The 18,400-nt window shown below is 44.4% G+C and overlaps 1 protein-coding gene across 3 annotated transcripts in view; it reads right to left on the bottom strand.

Moving 5' to 3' along the window:
* Positions 1-18,400, bottom strand: part of akt1 (v-akt murine thymoma viral oncogene homolog 1) — a 34,192-nt gene that overhangs the window by 10,131 nt on the left and 5,661 nt on the right. For all 3 annotated transcript variants that reach the window (XM_053435323.1, XM_053435322.1, XM_053435324.1), the window contains exons 3-8: positions 4,973-5,101; positions 2,874-2,985; positions 2,423-2,549; positions 1,424-1,555; positions 1,228-1,293; positions 52-120 (exon numbers count right to left, since the gene is read on the bottom strand). In XM_053435323.1, coding sequence (XP_053291298.1) covers positions 52-120; positions 1,228-1,293; positions 1,424-1,555; positions 2,423-2,549; positions 2,874-2,985; positions 4,973-5,101 — 635 coding nt within the window. The remainder of the gene's footprint in view (positions 1-51; positions 121-1,227; positions 1,294-1,423; positions 1,556-2,422; positions 2,550-2,873; positions 2,986-4,972; positions 5,102-18,400) is intronic.

Here is an 18,400-nt window from a genome sequence, read left to right on the forward strand (position 1 = left end):
TTCCAGACTATTTGCAGATGTGCAAATGTAGTAATGGTTAAAATGGTTTACCTCGCCACCATTTGCATACTCCATGACGAAGCACAGGCGGTCATGTGTCTGGAAGGAGTATTTCAGTCCCTGCCGACAGAAGCAAAAAAAAAGGTTCTAAGTGGAACAGTGTGATGTTTCCAGCCAAGTCAGGAGTAAGACGTCCTCTAAGGAACACCATAGGTAGATTTCTTACCTTGAAATAACAGTTTCAAAATCATTTGATGGTACACACATGTATAAGAGGGAGAATGGCATAAGTGTCTTTGTTAGAGCGCTCGATGGACAGCTGGAGCTGCACTATGTAACTCTGGTGTACCGTGCTGAAACAATACGACCTGCTTTACAGCATAATTCACACACCAGCTATCTATAACAAACCCTAGTTGCCATTCTCAGTGCGGACATCATGGCAGACCTCTGAGGGAACTGTCAGAGGAAATATAGAGGAGGAAAAGAGAAAGGGAGCGAGTAGGAAACTGAAAAAGAATTCATATCAGAGCTAATGGCAACTTTGGCTTGTTTGCTATGTTGTGCTGATCTGCTTGTTTAACGTTTGGCTGTGTAAGTCAAGTTGACGACTCGTTAGTGTATCATCAGAAGTCAAGTAATTCCATTTCAATAGAGGTTTAGCCAAATAAGTCCATGTGATTTGAGACACATCGTGCTCGGACACGGATAACTGCTTCGGCTACTTGCTTGCTGTGTTAGGCATTCCAGCTGTAGGGGGAGCTTGAGTATACCCGAGAGCAAATCTAGCATTGTGTTGCTTTAAACAGCGGAGTTAAATGTAACTTGGAACATTTCAATCCTTGTTTTGCACTTTCAGCTACAAATTCAACACAACCATCAAATGAAAAGCGAAACATGAAAACTTCATCACAGTGTGCCTAGTGTGCTGAGGCTTTTTAACAACTGCTGTGCTGCAAACACGGGTCCACTTCATTGCACTGAGCACATTGCATTAAGCGTTGCCTCCCCCCACCACTTGTAACTAACATTTTGGAGGAGCTTTTCAATTCAAGACTTAGAGTAAGGGTTAACAGATAGAAAAGAACGCCCAGAGTTGCAGAGTGCCTTTATAAGAACAGCTCTTCACAACATTCCTGGTGAAAAGGCCCTTTTTCTTCTTAAAGGATGCTGGATTTCTGTGAGTTAGAATAAGGTTTGGTTTAGGTATATGGATGAGCTCCTTACTGTCAAGAACGGATGCTTTGAATTCTGGAGGACTCTGTTCTCTGTGAGAGTGTGTGCCACTTCATCCTGGAAAAAAAAAGCCACACATTGTTAGTACAACTCCCACAATGGCTTAAGATTTAGCTATCAGTCACAGCACACACCACTGATGTCACCCTCCCAATAGTGTTTAACTTGCTCAATGGCCTCCACTCACTTTTGCTACGATCACTTCCTTCTTTAGGATCTTCATGGCGTAGTAGCGTCCTGTGGCCTTCTCCTTTACCAGGATAACTTTGCCAAAAGTGCCTTTTCCCAGGAGTTTGAGGTATTCAAAGTCGTGCATAGTCTGGAAGGCAAGAGGAAAGAAAGTGGCATCTGGTTACAAACAGAAGCATGAACAGACCTCATCCTTTAACTAGCCAGGAAACACAATCCGACTGACAACAACACAAAAGCGTTTAAGGCACTATTTCACCTACCATGCAATTTCCATTCCTCTAATGGTTTGGCCTATATGTGGTTGTGACTCAGTTAACCTCTGACCCTGGCACTCAGGAGAATGTTGAAAATGGTTGTGCGAGGGACATCCAATCCGGTGGCCTTGGACCTTTATGTCATGACACGTGTGGGGGTTGTGAAACAAGATGGACATGCTATCTGGTGCTAAGCCACCCACGGCTGATGTTGAGATAGTAGAAGGTAGTTGGTTGGCTGAGGTGGTTTAAATGCAAATAAAGCAGAGTAGGGTGGCGGAGAAGATAAATGCTCAACCTGGGGGAGAAGGACATACTCAGGGAGAGGAGTAATAAAGATGTTGGAGCTTGTCATTTATGGGAAACATAATTCTGACAGAAAAGCGTAATCTAATCTAATCTTGATGACAATTCTATCAGGCAACGAACATGAAACTGGAACAATTGCCAAATTTCAGGATGAACAGGAGAAATTCTGAGAGAATATTTTGAGGTTTTGCAGAGGAATTCATGAGCTCTGCCTCTTGCATGCTCTATCCGGGTGCCAACTCTCAGCCGACTGTTCCTATTGTTGTTAACGCATCTGTCATAAACAATCTCCTGCAACATTTTTCACATGTGAAAGACAACCTGTGGAAAAAGTCCAGACTCACTTTATGGACACATTTTTAGGAGTTTGTGTTTGAAAAACGCTTCAGTGTGAGGACAAATTAGAATACAACAGGAAAGCTGGTCCGTACCACTTTTAGTCTAGGTTTGGTAAGGTAGACCTCCATGTCCATGGGGTCTGGAGAGGAGTCCATCATCTCCTCCTCTTGTTTCTGCAGACCTTCAGCCACTGTCTGGATGGCTTTAGTCCATTCTTCCCTGAGGGAGACACGGGCAGCAGAAGAAAAAAATATTACATCAGCCCATTTGCCATCATGCGAGCCCCGCAGCCCAATCACATAATTGTCTTCTTATCAACAGGAAGGCAATTTCAAGTGTGTGAGTTCTGCCAATAGCCAGTAGACCTTGTGCGAGTGCATAACAATGATTAAATGTGTATGTTTGTGAGTGTAAACCCACATGTTAGGGAAAAAAACTGATAATCTCTTAAAATGATAAACTGTTTTGTAGCAACAGGAGAACGTGTAAATGATTTGTGTTTTTGCTGCTCTGTGAGCTGAGAGGTGTGTGCTCCTCGCTTGCCTCTCCTCAGGGGTCTCCACGTGGAAGGTGCGCTCGATGACAGTGGTCCACTGCAGGCAGCGGATGATAAATGTGTTGGGCTTGGGCCGTTCCGTCTTCATCAGCTGGCACTCTGACCACAGCAGGGGAGGGAGGGAGGGAGGGAGGGAGGGAGGGGGGGGGGACCAGTGTGAAGGGGAGCAGAGGGAGAGACAGACCCACAGTTATAGCCATTTATCTTTATTGCCACCCTAACAGACACTGTCGGCCAATTTGGAAAAGAACAGGTGCACTTTGGTGGAGGAAAACAACTCAGATCCTTAACTTGTCATCTTCTTAAAACATAAAATCTGTTAATATGGGTTTTTAATATAAAATCTGTCATGTTAAATAAATATAAAATATGCTTGAACACAATGTCTAAATAAAACTATATTTAAATAAATAAGTCAAGTTTGCTATATTTAGGTTATTGAAGTTTTGTTTTATTAAAACCCGGGTAAACTTGCAAAGCCTGCAAATTATTTAGGTCACACTTTTAACAAATGAGTAACAGTTTTTCTTTTCCTTATTGATTTCACATTTTTAAACCCTTTTTTATTATCTTTCTTTTCTCAGGAAGTAATTGTCTTGTAAGCAGTTTCGTGAAACAATTCCTCACAGCAGTCGAATAACGGAATTTAGAAAGCAGAGATTTCCATCTGCACCTCCTTCGCATTAACATCTGTTCCCAAATGAAACATGTCAGCAAATATGTCAGAACGTGACACAAAATGGCCTCTGTCTGATAGATGGAGGACAGGCAAGTGGACCACCACTGAGATCCAACATGGCTCCATTGTGGGTGAATATGTAATCCAGCTGCAGTGGCTCCGTCAGCGGCTGACGCGCCATGTGCGTCCTCTGTGGCGGGGTTGTAGTGGTGACAAGAACCCAAAGCCACTGCTGATGGAGGCAAAGAGGCTCAGAACGCAGCCCAGATGAATACTTGAAATGAGGCGGCTAATAACCACGATAACTCAAGAGTGTCGGGGAGGAAACGTTTTGTTAAACAAAACAGTATGCCGTCTAATTGCTGTGTTCAGTCATCTGCACAGCTTATCATAGCAACTTTGTCTGATGTGAAGACGGAGTTGGCACGGCTGCTCTGGGCAATTCTTCTGTCACAGTGCAGAAACAGAGAGTTTGGGGAAGACTAAAGCTGCTTCAGACCTGAACTGAACTTCGGATCAACTTCGGATAATCTCCAGACATTCTCAAGAGGTGCTCTAACGCAAATGTACAAGGCAAGTCCCTGGACATTCTCCTGAGTTCCTTCGGCCAGCCCCCTAGTAAAAAATCTGGACGATGTCCGAATGAGCCCATGTAAGAACAGAGCGAGTGGATATAAATAGAGCAAGTGGGCAAAAATAGATATATTATACAAATATCTCAAATTATCTCACAGGTGAAGATGTCAAGAGAGCTTTTGGTGATGTTCGATGTGACTTAGACAAAAAGAACTGATCTCCGCAGACTCATGAATAAGTCAAGTCCTGCGTCACCTCTCAACTGAACGCTTCTGAAATATCTGTTTAGTTGTGACACGTCTGAGCAGAGACTGCTCAGACTGCTCCGTTGTTCATGTGTTAAAGTAAAACTCCCGAAAAAGACTGCCTGGACCAAATCCTGCGGATATTATGTGGAATTATGGATTTCCACATAACGGCTATACTAAGAAGAATGACATTCAAGTGTATTAATGTCAGGACATTGACATTTTACATGCACAGAGCTTTGCCTTGGAGAGGTGCTAAAAGAAGCCCATAGTGAGGCTGCCGAGATAAAACTATAACTTAACGCTAATGTCGCTATTCATATTCCTTTATAATAAAATAGAATAATAGAGTGATTAAATAATATTATAGGTGATTCACATTCATTCTTTTACCTCAATAGCAGTTGGCATGACTTTTGTTTTTCCGTTAATACTGATGCAAGAGCCATACGAAATCAAAACAAGCAGGTGAACATGTTTGTTAACCACAATGCAGGTAAAAACCAGAACCAGAATCAAAACAAGAGTTAAACAAGATGCCAAGAAACAGGAGGAGAAGCGTTTCTTCAAAGCAGATACTCACGTGCTACGGAGAAGTTATTTAAGGGGGTTTCCAGCTGGTCAGGATCTTGCGGTCGCTCTTTGTAGCCAATGAACGTACCATCGCTCTTCAGGAGAAAATATCTTGGCCTCCAGGTCTTGATGTATTCTCCTGATATGAGAAAGAGATTGAGAAAGGACCACTGAGAAACAGGAGGCAAAATTAAACAACTCGTTACACAGTAATTGAGAGACCTCACACCGATGCACAACTGCTTTGTTTATATTGTGTTTTCATGATTAATGGCGAAGCGGTGTCGTTCCATTACTTTCGGTGTTAATTCCCAGGGCTGCAACCCATTTCCTGCAGTCTAATTACTATGCTGTACAGGGGCGCTCCTTAAAATGACCATCTTGTCACCGTCTCTCTGTTAGGTAGGTCAGCTGTACGACAAATGGTTGGTTGAGTTGAGTCGGGACCCTTTCTCTCTCCTGGTCTGTTCCCCTTCACTTGAAAGAGTAGACTCTCGGGTAACATTCAAACTCTCTGAAAACTTTCTCAGAACATATCCTTGAACTGGTGAATTCAAATTTAAGAACAAAGTTAATGAATGTTCCTAAGTCAAACAATATGCCAAATACAGTTTCTGTCATTTTAGGGAGTTCTCTAAATAGGGTGAACTGTCATGATAGACAAATGAGACTGGCTCAGGATTGGTCAAATGCACTTATTGGTGCGACCTCCATTCCATATCCTGAAAACACATTTTAAAAAGTCTTTTAAACTCACTTTTTCTAATTCCACACCTACAGATTTTTTTTACATTTTCAACTTTGTAATCTTCAGCCCAAAGCAATGCTGACTCAAGTGACACCACTTGAGACCAATTTGTCAGACTTCACACAGCTGGTGCTACAAAAACCTTTATAACACTAGTTTCCATTTAGGCAGGAGTATTTGGTTGAATTCCCCCTTTTAAAATAAAGATGCTAGAACTGTAAATGTACTTTTATCCACAACTGCTTCTCTGTCTCTTCCCTATCAATTATTTTGTACCACCACCATCATGTTTGCCAAAGTTGCATTGATTTTTTCCAATAAAACTTTCCCCATTTTCCAGACAACACCCATAACCTCAAGCCACGCATGTCCGTCCCGTTCATATACACAAACCAGCATCACACAAATAAAACTCTGCAAATCACGTGCAGACGAAACCCAATTTATTCCGGTGATGCTTCAGGAAATGTTGTGCCAGATGTTGTGCAGACTGGGGGAGAAAAAAATAGCTTACATACCATAACAAGGCAGTGGCACACAGCGGAGTGGGACTTGAATATTTATACAGGAAAAGTGTAATTTATTTTTAATCACGGAGCTGCATATTAACCCCATGCAGAGTCGTGGCAAGCTGTCCTTAATTGCCCCATTTCCTCCAACACAGAAGTGTGGTGTGTGTGTGTGTGTAGGGGAGAGGTGTCAATATGAGCTTCTGTTACCCTCCTTCAAATATTCACTTGTGACTGATGAAACTGATAACAGATCAGTCTGACCAAACAGCAGCTGAGTGTATGTTACTATAAAATATTTAAAGTGATGGCAAATGTTTTACATTGTCACTTTTCAATATTTGTCACTCCAGACTTGTCAGAATTATGAACTTCCCCTTCCTGTTCTCTAATGGGACATCCTCCATATGGCTTTTCTCAGTTGAGATAAAAAGGCAAGAAGAAAAGGAAAAGGATGCTTTAGAAAAGCACCCTCATTCTGGCAAACTTGACCACACACAGCAGCAGCATGAACAAGGCTGTTTGTACATCCCGTTGCAGCGGGGCGTCAAGCCATTAAACCAAACTCCAAAGGGTAAAAAATACCTGATTTACCGTGACTGGCAAGGTGCTTGCGACAATTGCCACAGTAGTAGGAAACATCTGGCCCAGAGCACAATATACTATACAGTCTTCAATCCACATGTCTGATGTATTATTATATATTTTTTATTATATTTTTCATCTTGGCATTGGAGTAGATTTTTCATCTACTTATCTGCAGACTACGTATTTTCACACACAAACATAGCTCATTTAGTAAGTAGCTCAACTTCCTCAGCCGTGGGAATACCACTCTCGCTACCTCCCAACAACTGGATGTACCTTCCTAATTGAAAAAAATACACACAGGCAGCAGTACGTTTGGTGCCTCACGCCTGTTTCAATGTAATTTAATTAATCATGATGAGTTGTTTGTCCGTTTAAAACTACGAGAATCACCAATAAACTTACACATCAATCATCCACACATGCACGCCGGTCTCCAGAGAATCAATATGCTTAGTGTTATTTATCCCAAACCTTCAAGAGAACCAGAATTCATCACTTCAGCAAAGTGGTAGCTTCCAGACATCATCGGTGTAAAAAACTAAAAAAATCAAAGTACAAAAGAGGTTCATTTTAAAAGTAGGATATGCAACTTTGGGCATTGGGGGGCCTCTCAATCAAAACAATAACAAAAGACCAAGTTGGATGATGGAAGCAGCCTGGGGACGTGGGAGTCTACCTTCACTGATGAGGTAACGGATTCAAGTTTTATCCATGTTTTGCAGCAAAAGTAAATGGATAATCGTGATCTATAACAAGTGACTAACACTGGGAGGGTAAAAACAGCTGACTGGCTCACTGGCTAACAGAGTGTGTTTTCCCTTTCTCCACTTTCCCCCGGAAGTTCAGGGAGAGACGGGCAAAGCCACGGGTAAAGCAGATATGACTAATTTTAAAGCCTTGAATAAAATTGGGGATTTCTCTGGGTTTGAACATTGTTAGAAACAGGTGGATAATGTAACTTCACAAGTCGATTCAATATATGTCATAGGTCATTTTAGAAATTTGAATGAAGACCTGTTACCTGTTGTATATTTAGGAGCAATTGCAGTCTTACAACATTAAGGTAGGAATTAAACCAACAGCCTGTTTGACACAATCACAAATTGCCTAAATCTTTCCGGGTGAAGCTAGAAAGTCTACAAACTGAGCCTTGTTCTCCTCAGCTGGGCCCCAGCTGGTGCCTCGCTCTGTGGTCAAGTTTAGGCTGACCCATGTCCCCCAGCTATAGTTCATGCCAGCACACACTAAAGGACAGTATGTGCACAATGCAGAGGCAGCATAATGAGGCCCCTACCTGACACCATGACACCACACAAAGGGCTCCAGCGTGCACTCTCATCGGTTGAGAGACGCAAAACTTCAGTTTGGTTTCAGCAGGAATGCAGCAAATCACTTCCAGACTGAGCAAAGACCTCATGTTCTTTATAGCAGATCCTGATCTCAAGAGATGTGTGTGCATGTATGTGCTTATGTGTCCATAAATGTGTGTGTGTGTGTGTGTGTGTGTGTGTGTGTGTGTGTGTGTGTGTGTGAGAATTAGGCACTGAGAGGTGTTTGTGTGTAAAACTGATTAAATCAACATCCAGTTTGGAAGTCGGTGAGCTTTGCCTGCCAGCTCCAGTGACGCACAGCACCCATCACAATTAGCATGGGTTTTCATTTGTGACGCAGCAGCGCATGGTGTGACGTGTACTGTGCTGGTAGACGTTCTCCAAACTGAGGCGGCCTCTGGCAAATGGATGCCAGGGGAGCTGACAATGATAGCTCACCACTCTCACACATGTAAGAACAACACAACCATGTGAACAAATCCGATGTCAGAAGTTGACGACATTTAAAACACCAACACAAGAGGTTGAAAACTCGTTCGCTAAGTGCAGACTGGAACTGTTAAACTAACAGTCAGGGGTCACGTGAAACCGGTAAGCATTTCATCCCCACTGTGATACAAACACACATGTGGTTGTAAAAAAGGCTAAATTGTTTGTGTGCCTTATCAACATGGTGACACACAATCTGAAAATAAATGACCACCACAGATATGTAAATCCACTTCTGCAACTTAAATTCTTAGCTAGTGCCTCCTCTTTCTAGACACTGCAACTTCCTCGTCTGCGACCACAAACTGGTCACATGACAACAGTGGAAGCAGCTATATCCGGTTGTCTGTCTGTGTGTATGTGTGTGTGTGTTTGTCTCCACCACTCTGAAGCTCAACCCCCCACACAAACAGTTTACCCTTAGAGAGTAAGCAACAAAGATGACCCTTGTCAGCTTCCCATTTACATCGAGTTCCCCTTCTCCTTTTATTCTGTTCTATTTTCCACGCTGTGTCTTTCATAAGAGCCAGCAAGACAAGAACCCACACCTGACAGATTTGCTCTGTCATTTTTTTTTGTAATGACTCGAACAGGAGATTAAATGTGAGCAAAGAATTTATTATTAAGGTAATAATGCACAAATAATAAAATCGTTCAATTCACTAAATATTTGTCAAAACTCCTTTCTTTATAGCAGCTCCAAGTAGATAGATAGGCAATATGACTTGACTTAGACGCTTTGAAGAATAGACTCCAATGCATCCTGTGTACAGTGAGAAACAGTGCAGACTGCTGACAGAAGACAATGGAGCCACAAAACAACAGAGGAGAGCCTTCTGCTTTTGAGTCAGTTCATCAACACTGTGTTCCAGTAAACTAAACTCTTTTGATGTCAACGTGTTCTCCAAAACAGGAAACTAGCCAACAGACAGACTGACCACAACCTAGATTAGATAAAACCTGCTTCAAGTGTCGGGTTCGACTGCAACAGAGTCGACTCACTCTGCCGCGAGGAAGCATCCACTAAATGTCCCTGAATCAAATGCTTTTCTAATACATGTAAAGTGTGACAGCGCACATGTGACTCATCTCAACCAAATTAGGGGAAGGACGGCGGAGCGGGAAGACTGATTTGACACCAGATGAGAGATGAGAGAACTCGAGGGGATGAGAAAGCTACACAGTGTGCAAAGAGTTGTGCTGAGTGGAGCGGTAGTGAGACAGATCACTACATATGTTCCCCACATATGTACGACTGCGCGTAGGGGGTGCGAGCGCAAGTGAAGTGTGTATGAGCAATGCATAATGTGTGTGCGTGCGTGTGTATGGGAGGAGCTGTCAGGGCCTGATAGAGTGTCTTTACATGACAAGCAGCTGCTGAGGTCTGGGATGCGCGCTGGGCAAAGTGGAAAATAATGAACGGAGAACCGCTGCCAAACACAACAGAATTCATCTTTATTTGCCAACTGCTGCATGGGCCCTATGTGTGGACAGCTCCAGCACGCCGCCGACGCGCCCTCTATATCCTTAACACACACGCTGAGAGAACAGGTTCAACCACAGCTGTACACGGTGGAGCATGTCTGTTTGCGTATGCATGAGCACTATCTGTAAAAATACTGGTGCGTGATCTGAAAGGGTAACCCCCAGAGTGGTTTGAATATTGGGAGATTTGTTTGTAGAACTGTATTTAAAAGGTTGGGTTTGTACGTGATTTCTTAAACACTATTTTTCTGTTTCGTTGAAATCCTCTTCATATTCTGATAGAGCTCGATAAAAAAGGTTGATGGAAGAAAGACAAGAATAAAAGCTGGTGTCTGGCCGTCATAGGACTGTAATAAACACAACCTATTATTTCATTCAAATTAAACGATCAGTTGGTTAACATGGCACAGACCGACCTGCGCTCTCACTGTGTATGACCGGAGTCTTCTGCTGCTTGCGGGACAAAGGCCGCTGAGGCAGAGATGATAGCCAGAAGTTAGCGAGCGAGTGTGGGATGTATCGGTTGCATATTTTCTAAATGTAACCTGCTCTTGAACGATTTTCCAGGATAACTAACTGTAGCTTTAGTGTAATCATTTTCTCTCTGGTTAGTGTCTTTAAGGTTTGTGAAACTACCTTAACCTATGAGTTTTACCTGATTAAAGAGAAAGTTAGCCAGGAAAATGTCCCTAACCCTAACCCTTTATATTCGGGCTTCCTTTTGACGCTGAAACCATTTGCAAGTCAACTTGGTTTAAGAGGCTTTAACAGTACAGGCTGGCGAGGCAGCCTCATTGAGGAGTCAATAAACAAAAGGGAGAACAACGTAGAATGCTTTAGACATCAGGGAGAGAGAGAGAGAGAGAAAGACGACAGAGAATGACAGAGGTTAATGGCCTTTTCCGAGAAGCGTTTTTTCGTTCTGTCCGTCTCTACATGACAACGTCTGGAATGCTGAGGTCCCAGCTGCTGTAGCATGTTGGATTTAATCCACACACATCATTCAACATTCATCATCACAGTGTCTTGTCAAACCAACAGCTCTGTTGCTTCCCCCCGTCCTGTCCCATCATCTTGTAGACTTTCAAAACATAGTATTGCACCATAGTCATCTTGCACTCACACACACACACACACACACACACACACACACACACACACACACACACACACACACACACACACACACACACACACACACACACACACACACACACACACACACACACACACACACACACACACACACAGTGAGAGGGTCAGACAAAACGCGTCTCTCAGTGCCTACACCCAGTGGTTGGACTTCCTGCGGGGGCTGCTGTTGGGTTTTGTCCCTGTCTGGCCATTCATAGCTTGGGGATGAGAGGAAGGGAGCCAGTGGTAACTGCGTGAACTTTGCATGTGAGTGGTGAGAATCGGATGAGAAGGGGGGGGGGGGGGGGGGTTAGACGGAGGTTGAGGATTAGGGAATCTGAACTCCAAAGCGAGGGAGGAGGAGAGTGGGGGGCTGCGCCTTTTGTTGGTTTTTCCTCAGCCTCCCCCGCCATCCCTTCGGCCCTTTTCTGCCGCGCTCTGCCTGTAGGCTGCAGCTGTGGCCTGCCACCCTGTGCCCTGCATCTCAATGAGCCACAGTCCGCCCGCTCCAGAGGAGAGGGGGCTCCCTGATGCAGGGGGTCACTGCTGAGCCCCAGCAACCACAGACTCCGCCCCACATCAAACCCCCTACTATGAGCCGCAAGAGCCCAGAGCTGGGCTTCCCGTGCATCCCGGGCCCCAAAACTACCCATTTGCCACATCTCGCTGTGACCATATAAGGCGACATCAGGCTGACATGCCATCCCTAAACTGTCTGGGACTTCGGCCTCCTTAATTTTTTACCAAGTCTCTTTATGTCTTGCAGCACCCTCCTCCCCTCCTGTCCAACCCTCTTTTGTTAGCCCCTCTCTCTTCCTTGCAGCTGGATGGGGGACGACATTGCCAGGGCTTTGGCAGTGGCATCAACAGGTTGCAGGGAAGGGCCACCCTCCAATGTAGCCCTCTCTGTCTCTTGCCCTTATCCCTCGCTCCTTTTCTCTGTCACTGCGGTTGTTGCTGCTACCCCAACAGGAAAAAAAAAGTAAGGGGGATGGGGGGGCACGGTTGAGGCTGCCCCTCTTTCTCACGCTCATAAGAAAGCCCTCACTTCTTCTCCGTGGTGAGTGACACCTGCTGATTACCATAGAGACACTGTGGGAAGTTCCCCCCTGCCACACTGGGGCTGAGATTTGCCCCCTCTCCCTGGGTAAACAAGCAGTCCATGGATTAGTTAACTGGGTTACTGCATGGCAAACAAATAAACACACATTATTTAGAGCAAATTAGTGCCAATGAACTCTCAATGACCAGTGTAAGATCTAACACTCTCGGACAAAAAAGAATAAATAAAGGATGCTGTTTATTTTTGTAGAGGAAGACAATCTCCAGCTGCTTAAAGATGTAAAGACCAACTTCCTCTTGAAAGCATGATGAAACTTTCTATATGACCTCTGAATAAAAAATGTTCAGTACCAGAGAAAGCTGATGTGGAGGATGTATATCACATAAATGAACCTACAGTCAGCTCTCAGTCTGCAGACTGAGCATCCCCTTCATCTCCATCTCCCCTGCCCGCCCTAAACCGGCAAGAGGTGCCAGTGATGTGATTGATGTCGGAGACTGGGAGCTTTTTGCTGGTCCATAGCTGCTTCCGCCGTGGGTTTTAGTTGTCAGCGGGGTCATTATCCTAGCAACAGGGTGGTTGGTGGGGAGCGTGCACTGGAAGTGGGGGAGGAAAGAAAGTGGGTGAGCTGTTGGGGGCAGGCAGGGAGGGACGGGGGGAGTTAATAGGGATGAGGAGAAGAGGAAGAATGTAGGAGTTAAGAATGGACAAGAACAAGAGGAAGGACAGAGATGAAACAGAGACAAAAAAAGGGGAGGACAGTGACCGAGACTGCACCACAGTTGTGGCGAACAGGCGGACTCTGCACAGCAAAGTAAGCACACAGCGGGCTTGCCGCGAGAGGAGGCGAGCGGTGAAGGTGCCACCTCCCTCAGCCTCCTGGTCCCATCGGCGCTGCCAGCCAGCCTGCCTGCCGACAGCTGCACCCCAGTAATTTACTTCTCTCCACCACATTTAGCAGGAAGACTGCTTTCCATTACCCAGAGCAGGGGGTCTGTGCTGACGGCCAGACACCCAGCCAGAGCGCTGGCGTCCCGGCGTGACACCCTCTGCTGCTGGACGCTGCCTACAGGGGCTCCATCACTGAAGCTGTCTAGCATTTCAGCCTCCACTGCTGTTTATCAGTTTGGTGTTAGATGAAATTTACCAGAAAATGTTGTGTTAACTGTTGAAAAGTTATCTTTTGTAAAAAGTAAAACATGCTTTGTCTGTTGGCTTTGGTCAAACTACTTTATTAACTTCAGTTTACTCAGGTTACTTTGCTACCAACATCTGATTTGTTATCCATAAACTTTTTAGGCTGGTTATTAAAAATAAAAATATAATTTACAGGAAGGTTTCACTTTTTACTTTTATGAAAATGATTACTAAATCCTAGTTTACCTGTTTACTTTATCTCTTTAAATTCTCTTTCTTAATCTCTGATGTATTCCCTGTACATGAAGATAAAAGAACATTAAATACCCTTCTTGTTCTTTAATTGTTTGATTTTACATATTTTAATAGTAGCTTATAAAGTGTTTTTAAATTGAGAATCGCTGAATAAATGATTGACTGCAGTAATATGCAAATGAATGACAGAACGTTGACTAAATGTAGTACTAAAGTTCTGTTATTTGTTACTTTTAAAAAGTTTGGCACAATGTATATAATATTTAGTGGCCATTTCAAGAAAGTGCAAAGTACAGAAATATTTCTTCTACAACTATATCCCTTCTATTAACATGGAGGAGACCAAATTTGTGTCTTGTACTGCAGCCAGCCACCAGGTGGCAATCAAGAGGCTGCAGTTTCGCTTTTTGGCAGTGGTCATGTCTTACATCTTTACATACAGTCCATGGTGTCACTACTTTGATGCAATTGAAACCTTGTGCATGTGTAATATAGGTATTAAGGGTTTTGAACTTTATTTGGGGATTAAGTCCAGTATAGAACTGGTTATGATTCTCTCCACATTAATTTACACAGTTCATGTTGGCCCGAAATAACCGCCTGGTGGTGTTGCCAAGATGGATGTCCAGAGTCTTGCCTATATGTACCAAAAACATAAATGACTAAAAATAAGTAATGACCTTTATTTATAATTATTCTAACATTTAGTTAAAAAATGTAGATGATAAATAACCAACATTTTTGTATTATATAAAAGGATTGTGTTATTTGAAGTGCCCTTAGGACTTGTTTGTGACCTTGAAGTTGAATATATCAGCAAAAGGGATGAGCTATTGCTCCACTTCCACAGTATATCATGTGTGTATGTGTGTCTGTGTATTGCAGCAGTGTGTGGCCCATGACAGCCATAATGAGGGGATGTGTAGGAGCCTGGGCGAGCCAAGCAGCAGAGCTGGCAGCCAGTCAAAGTGCTGAGATCCTGAGACCGTCAGCATTGCAGCATCATGAGACATTTTTAATCTGGTGGGTCCGTTAGTTTGAAACACGCAACGTATTCCCTTACTGAGACGTCCAACACAAAACTACACAAGGCACAAATATTCAAAAGCTGAAAGAAAAATTGTTTCCCCTACATCGACCACTGTGTCTGGTGTTTCAGACACCCCCCACCCTACTCTCTTGTTCCCGCTTTGCGTCTCATGCACTTGCTTGGAGGAGGAGAGCATGGGGTGTCCTTCAGTCGCATGACCAGCGAAGGAGCAAATCAGCTCATGCACTCCAAACCAAACCACGAGAGGGTCTGTGCAGCACGTCGCACACAGCATCCATCCGCTCTGCTGAGGCCGACTGGGTCACTGAGCAATGTTCTGGGAATATCACAAAGTCGCTGTTCAACTTCTGTCGCTCTGTGTCTGCCCCCCCACCGCCACCTCTATCTCCCCCTCGCTATCTCATACTGCTGTGTTCTCCGCTTTCCCTCCCTCTCTCACCGCACCCCTCCTCTCATGAGTCAGAGCCAGCTGAGCGTGCTACCCAAATCCAACAGTTGTTGTGGCCTTCGTTAGCCTAACGAGGGGGCCGGCTCTTTATACTTGTCAGGGAGCAAATGAGTCAAACAAACAAGGGCCAGGGAAGAGGGGAGGACAAGCGAGCGCTGTTCTGTTGAGCTTCACTGGGTTCTCCGCCGCAGCGCTTCCCTGGAAACTAGGGAACCCACAATCTGCCTCTTTGATGTCTGATGATGCTCGGGCTTTGATGGAAAAATTCACTAGCAAAAATAAATAACATGCTACTCGGCCTCTGTGGCCACTAGAGGCCGTAGGCACATTCAAAGCGTGTGGGTGCACTGTGACGGATCTAAAAGGGAAGTATCATTTGGGGACATATAACAACTGGTTGTGATAGTAACAACAGAGTTACAGTGTTTATGCAGGGCTGTACTTGCGATGTGGTCTGTGCATAAAAGGGCGCTGGGTAACGTCCTGCTGGCAGCGTAACGTCTGAATAAATATGCTTTGCACTTGTCAATACACTCACTTATTTGCATAAGCATTTCTAGACGTACACACACACACACAACTCCCGTCCTATTCAGCGACTTTGTCTTGCATTCCAAAAATTGTCCTTCCAAAACAGATAACCAAGATAACCGTCACAACAACACATCCCAGACAGTGTCCATGAGCCAGACACATTACTGCAGCACATAGGCTTAAAGAGAAACTATCAAGGTGTGTCCTTCAGAATGAGATCATTTCACTGAGTGCAGTCTGTCTGGAACAAATGTACGGAGCACTTGGAGGCCAAGAATCTGCAGCTCTAATGACAGAGTCGCTCCACTGGGGGGGCTAACAGGAATAACGAGGCACAACGGTTGCTACGGATTCTTTATCGAGCATTCTGAACATGATTAATCAGACAGGAATCAAAGAGCGAAAGTGAGAATGTGTGTGTGTGAGTGTGTACTTGTGTGTGTGTGTGTGTGTGTGGTATGGATGTGCTCAGCTGTGGCACCAGAGCTGCAGCCGGTGACAAGCTCACCATAAAACTATTAAACGAGGCATCACTAGAGGACGACGTAACACTTAAACTGTGCTCGCTTTTGTTAAGTCATGGTTTGGAGCGAGACCATCTCCATGGAGCGCACGTACAATGTTGATGGAAATATGGAGGGACATCCTTTTTAAAACGTTAAATTTGTGTTTTGAGTGCACACATGGGAGTAATGAGCATGCTGAACACACTTGGAAGTGGTATAAGCCATTTATTATTACGCCCACATGGTGATGTGAGTCACTTGGGTGGCGCCATCACAGACCAACACGCACGCACTTGCACGCACTCACACACGCACGCACACACACACACACACACAAAATTGAACGAAAAGTGCAACATGGGATGATAGCAGTTGAGCGGGGGCTGCCCGGCTGAGGTGATGGACACAGAGACAGGGCTACTTGCAGGTTCACCTTCTGTGCAGTGACTCTGGGGCAAAGACTGCATGACAGTGACGCGACACTAAAAGCCTTCCTGTCAAGGAGGCAGGCGGACGCCCTCCAATCAAAACACTGCGGCTCTGGGTGACATTTCACAGGGCACAGCTGCTGGGCTGCGACAGCATGCCAACTCACTATTCCTGAAGGGTTGTTTGTTTAGTGTGTGTATGTGTGTGTGTGACACAACTAGAAGGCTATCACTGCTAGCAGTTTGTGTGTGTGTGTGTATGTGCGTGTGTACGCACATTTACTGCCACACAGGCCAACAACTGTTTTTCTAACGGTCACTATTTGACTTCTGGTATAGTTACATTTAACACAGGCTCTCGATCAAAATTATTTTATCGACTGATAGAGGAAAAAAAGAAGTGCCAATTTTGTTGGTATAAATTAACAGACACAGAATGAATGACACTTGAGCCTTAACCTTCGACTGTAATGCAAAACTAATAAAATTTTACACGTTTCTTCCAAAAAAATGATGGTTCCCCTTCCAACACAACTAGAATGACACTCAGTAGAGTGCAAACCTCCACCAAGGCCCAACAGTCTCCTTATGAAACCTCATTTAAACTCAATAGATCCGGATTTTGATTGCACCAAATTTTACAGACTATTCTCTGAGAATACAAAGAAACTGTTGCAAAAACACATTATCTCACTATGTTAAAGGAAGTGAAAAACAAAATGTACTGTGTTCTTCCTAGAGTAATGCCCAACCCCTCCCCAACATTTTGCATGATCCTGTTGACTAACTAACGCAGACAAAAACATAACCTCCCCGGTGGATGTAGTCTGCCTCAGGTACAGAACACACATTTTGAGAGTTTTTCGCTCTAGTGGTAGATGCAGATGATTTATCATTAATCCAGGATTATTGATTTGATAAAGGTCTTAACAAGGTTTCTACCTTTTCATCATTGGTCAACACTAAATAGAACTTTTGCTGATAAGACACAAACAGCAACCAGTGCTTAGTCCGTAGGCTCAATGGAATGACCAGGGTGTGTCTGCCTACGACCGACTGAGTCGAACCAGGCTGACTGACCCTTTCCTAAAACAGCAGACTGTTATGCTCTTAGGCCAGGCCTCAAGGAGGGAGGGGGTGGGTGGCTAAAACACCACAGCAGAACTCTGTTCCCCCCATAGAGTCCCAAGGAACTCTTCTGGTGACCTGCTCCCATCATCGTATCCCCTCAGTCAGAGCCTCGGTTTCCCCTCTTCCAGTGAAAGCCTGGATCTCTGGCACTGGGCCTGGGCGCCTTTAGCGGTTTTGGAGAAATTCCTGATCCTATTTTGCCCCTGGTGGTGGTGGTGGTGTGGGGCTCCGTGAGGCAGTCGCAGTTCGAAAGGCAGAGTTAGTATGAACACATTAAGCTGCTCAAAGCCAGCAGGTATGTGAGGAATGCCTCTTCGTCCAAACAACAGGACTCACGCCCGACACAGAGCCACACCACGCCACACAAGCACTGTCAGAGCAGCTGAATGGGGCCCACTGGGGACTCCACAACTGGATTGCTCTTTAGATCTATGGCTGTTAAAATATGGTTCAACTAGTAATCAATCCCCTCAGACATATGTGATTGTGCTCAGGCCTTTCTGCATATTTTATTTTAATATAATACACACTACAGTAAACCGCTGCTTAATCCAAGAATGCCAGGAATGAAGATAAACTAGTGAAACATTTTAATCAT

This window comes from Pleuronectes platessa, chromosome 11 (genome assembly GCF_947347685.1).
Source record: "Pleuronectes platessa chromosome 11, fPlePla1.1, whole genome shotgun sequence".
NCBI lineage: Eukaryota > Metazoa > Chordata > Actinopteri > Pleuronectiformes > Pleuronectidae > Pleuronectes > Pleuronectes platessa.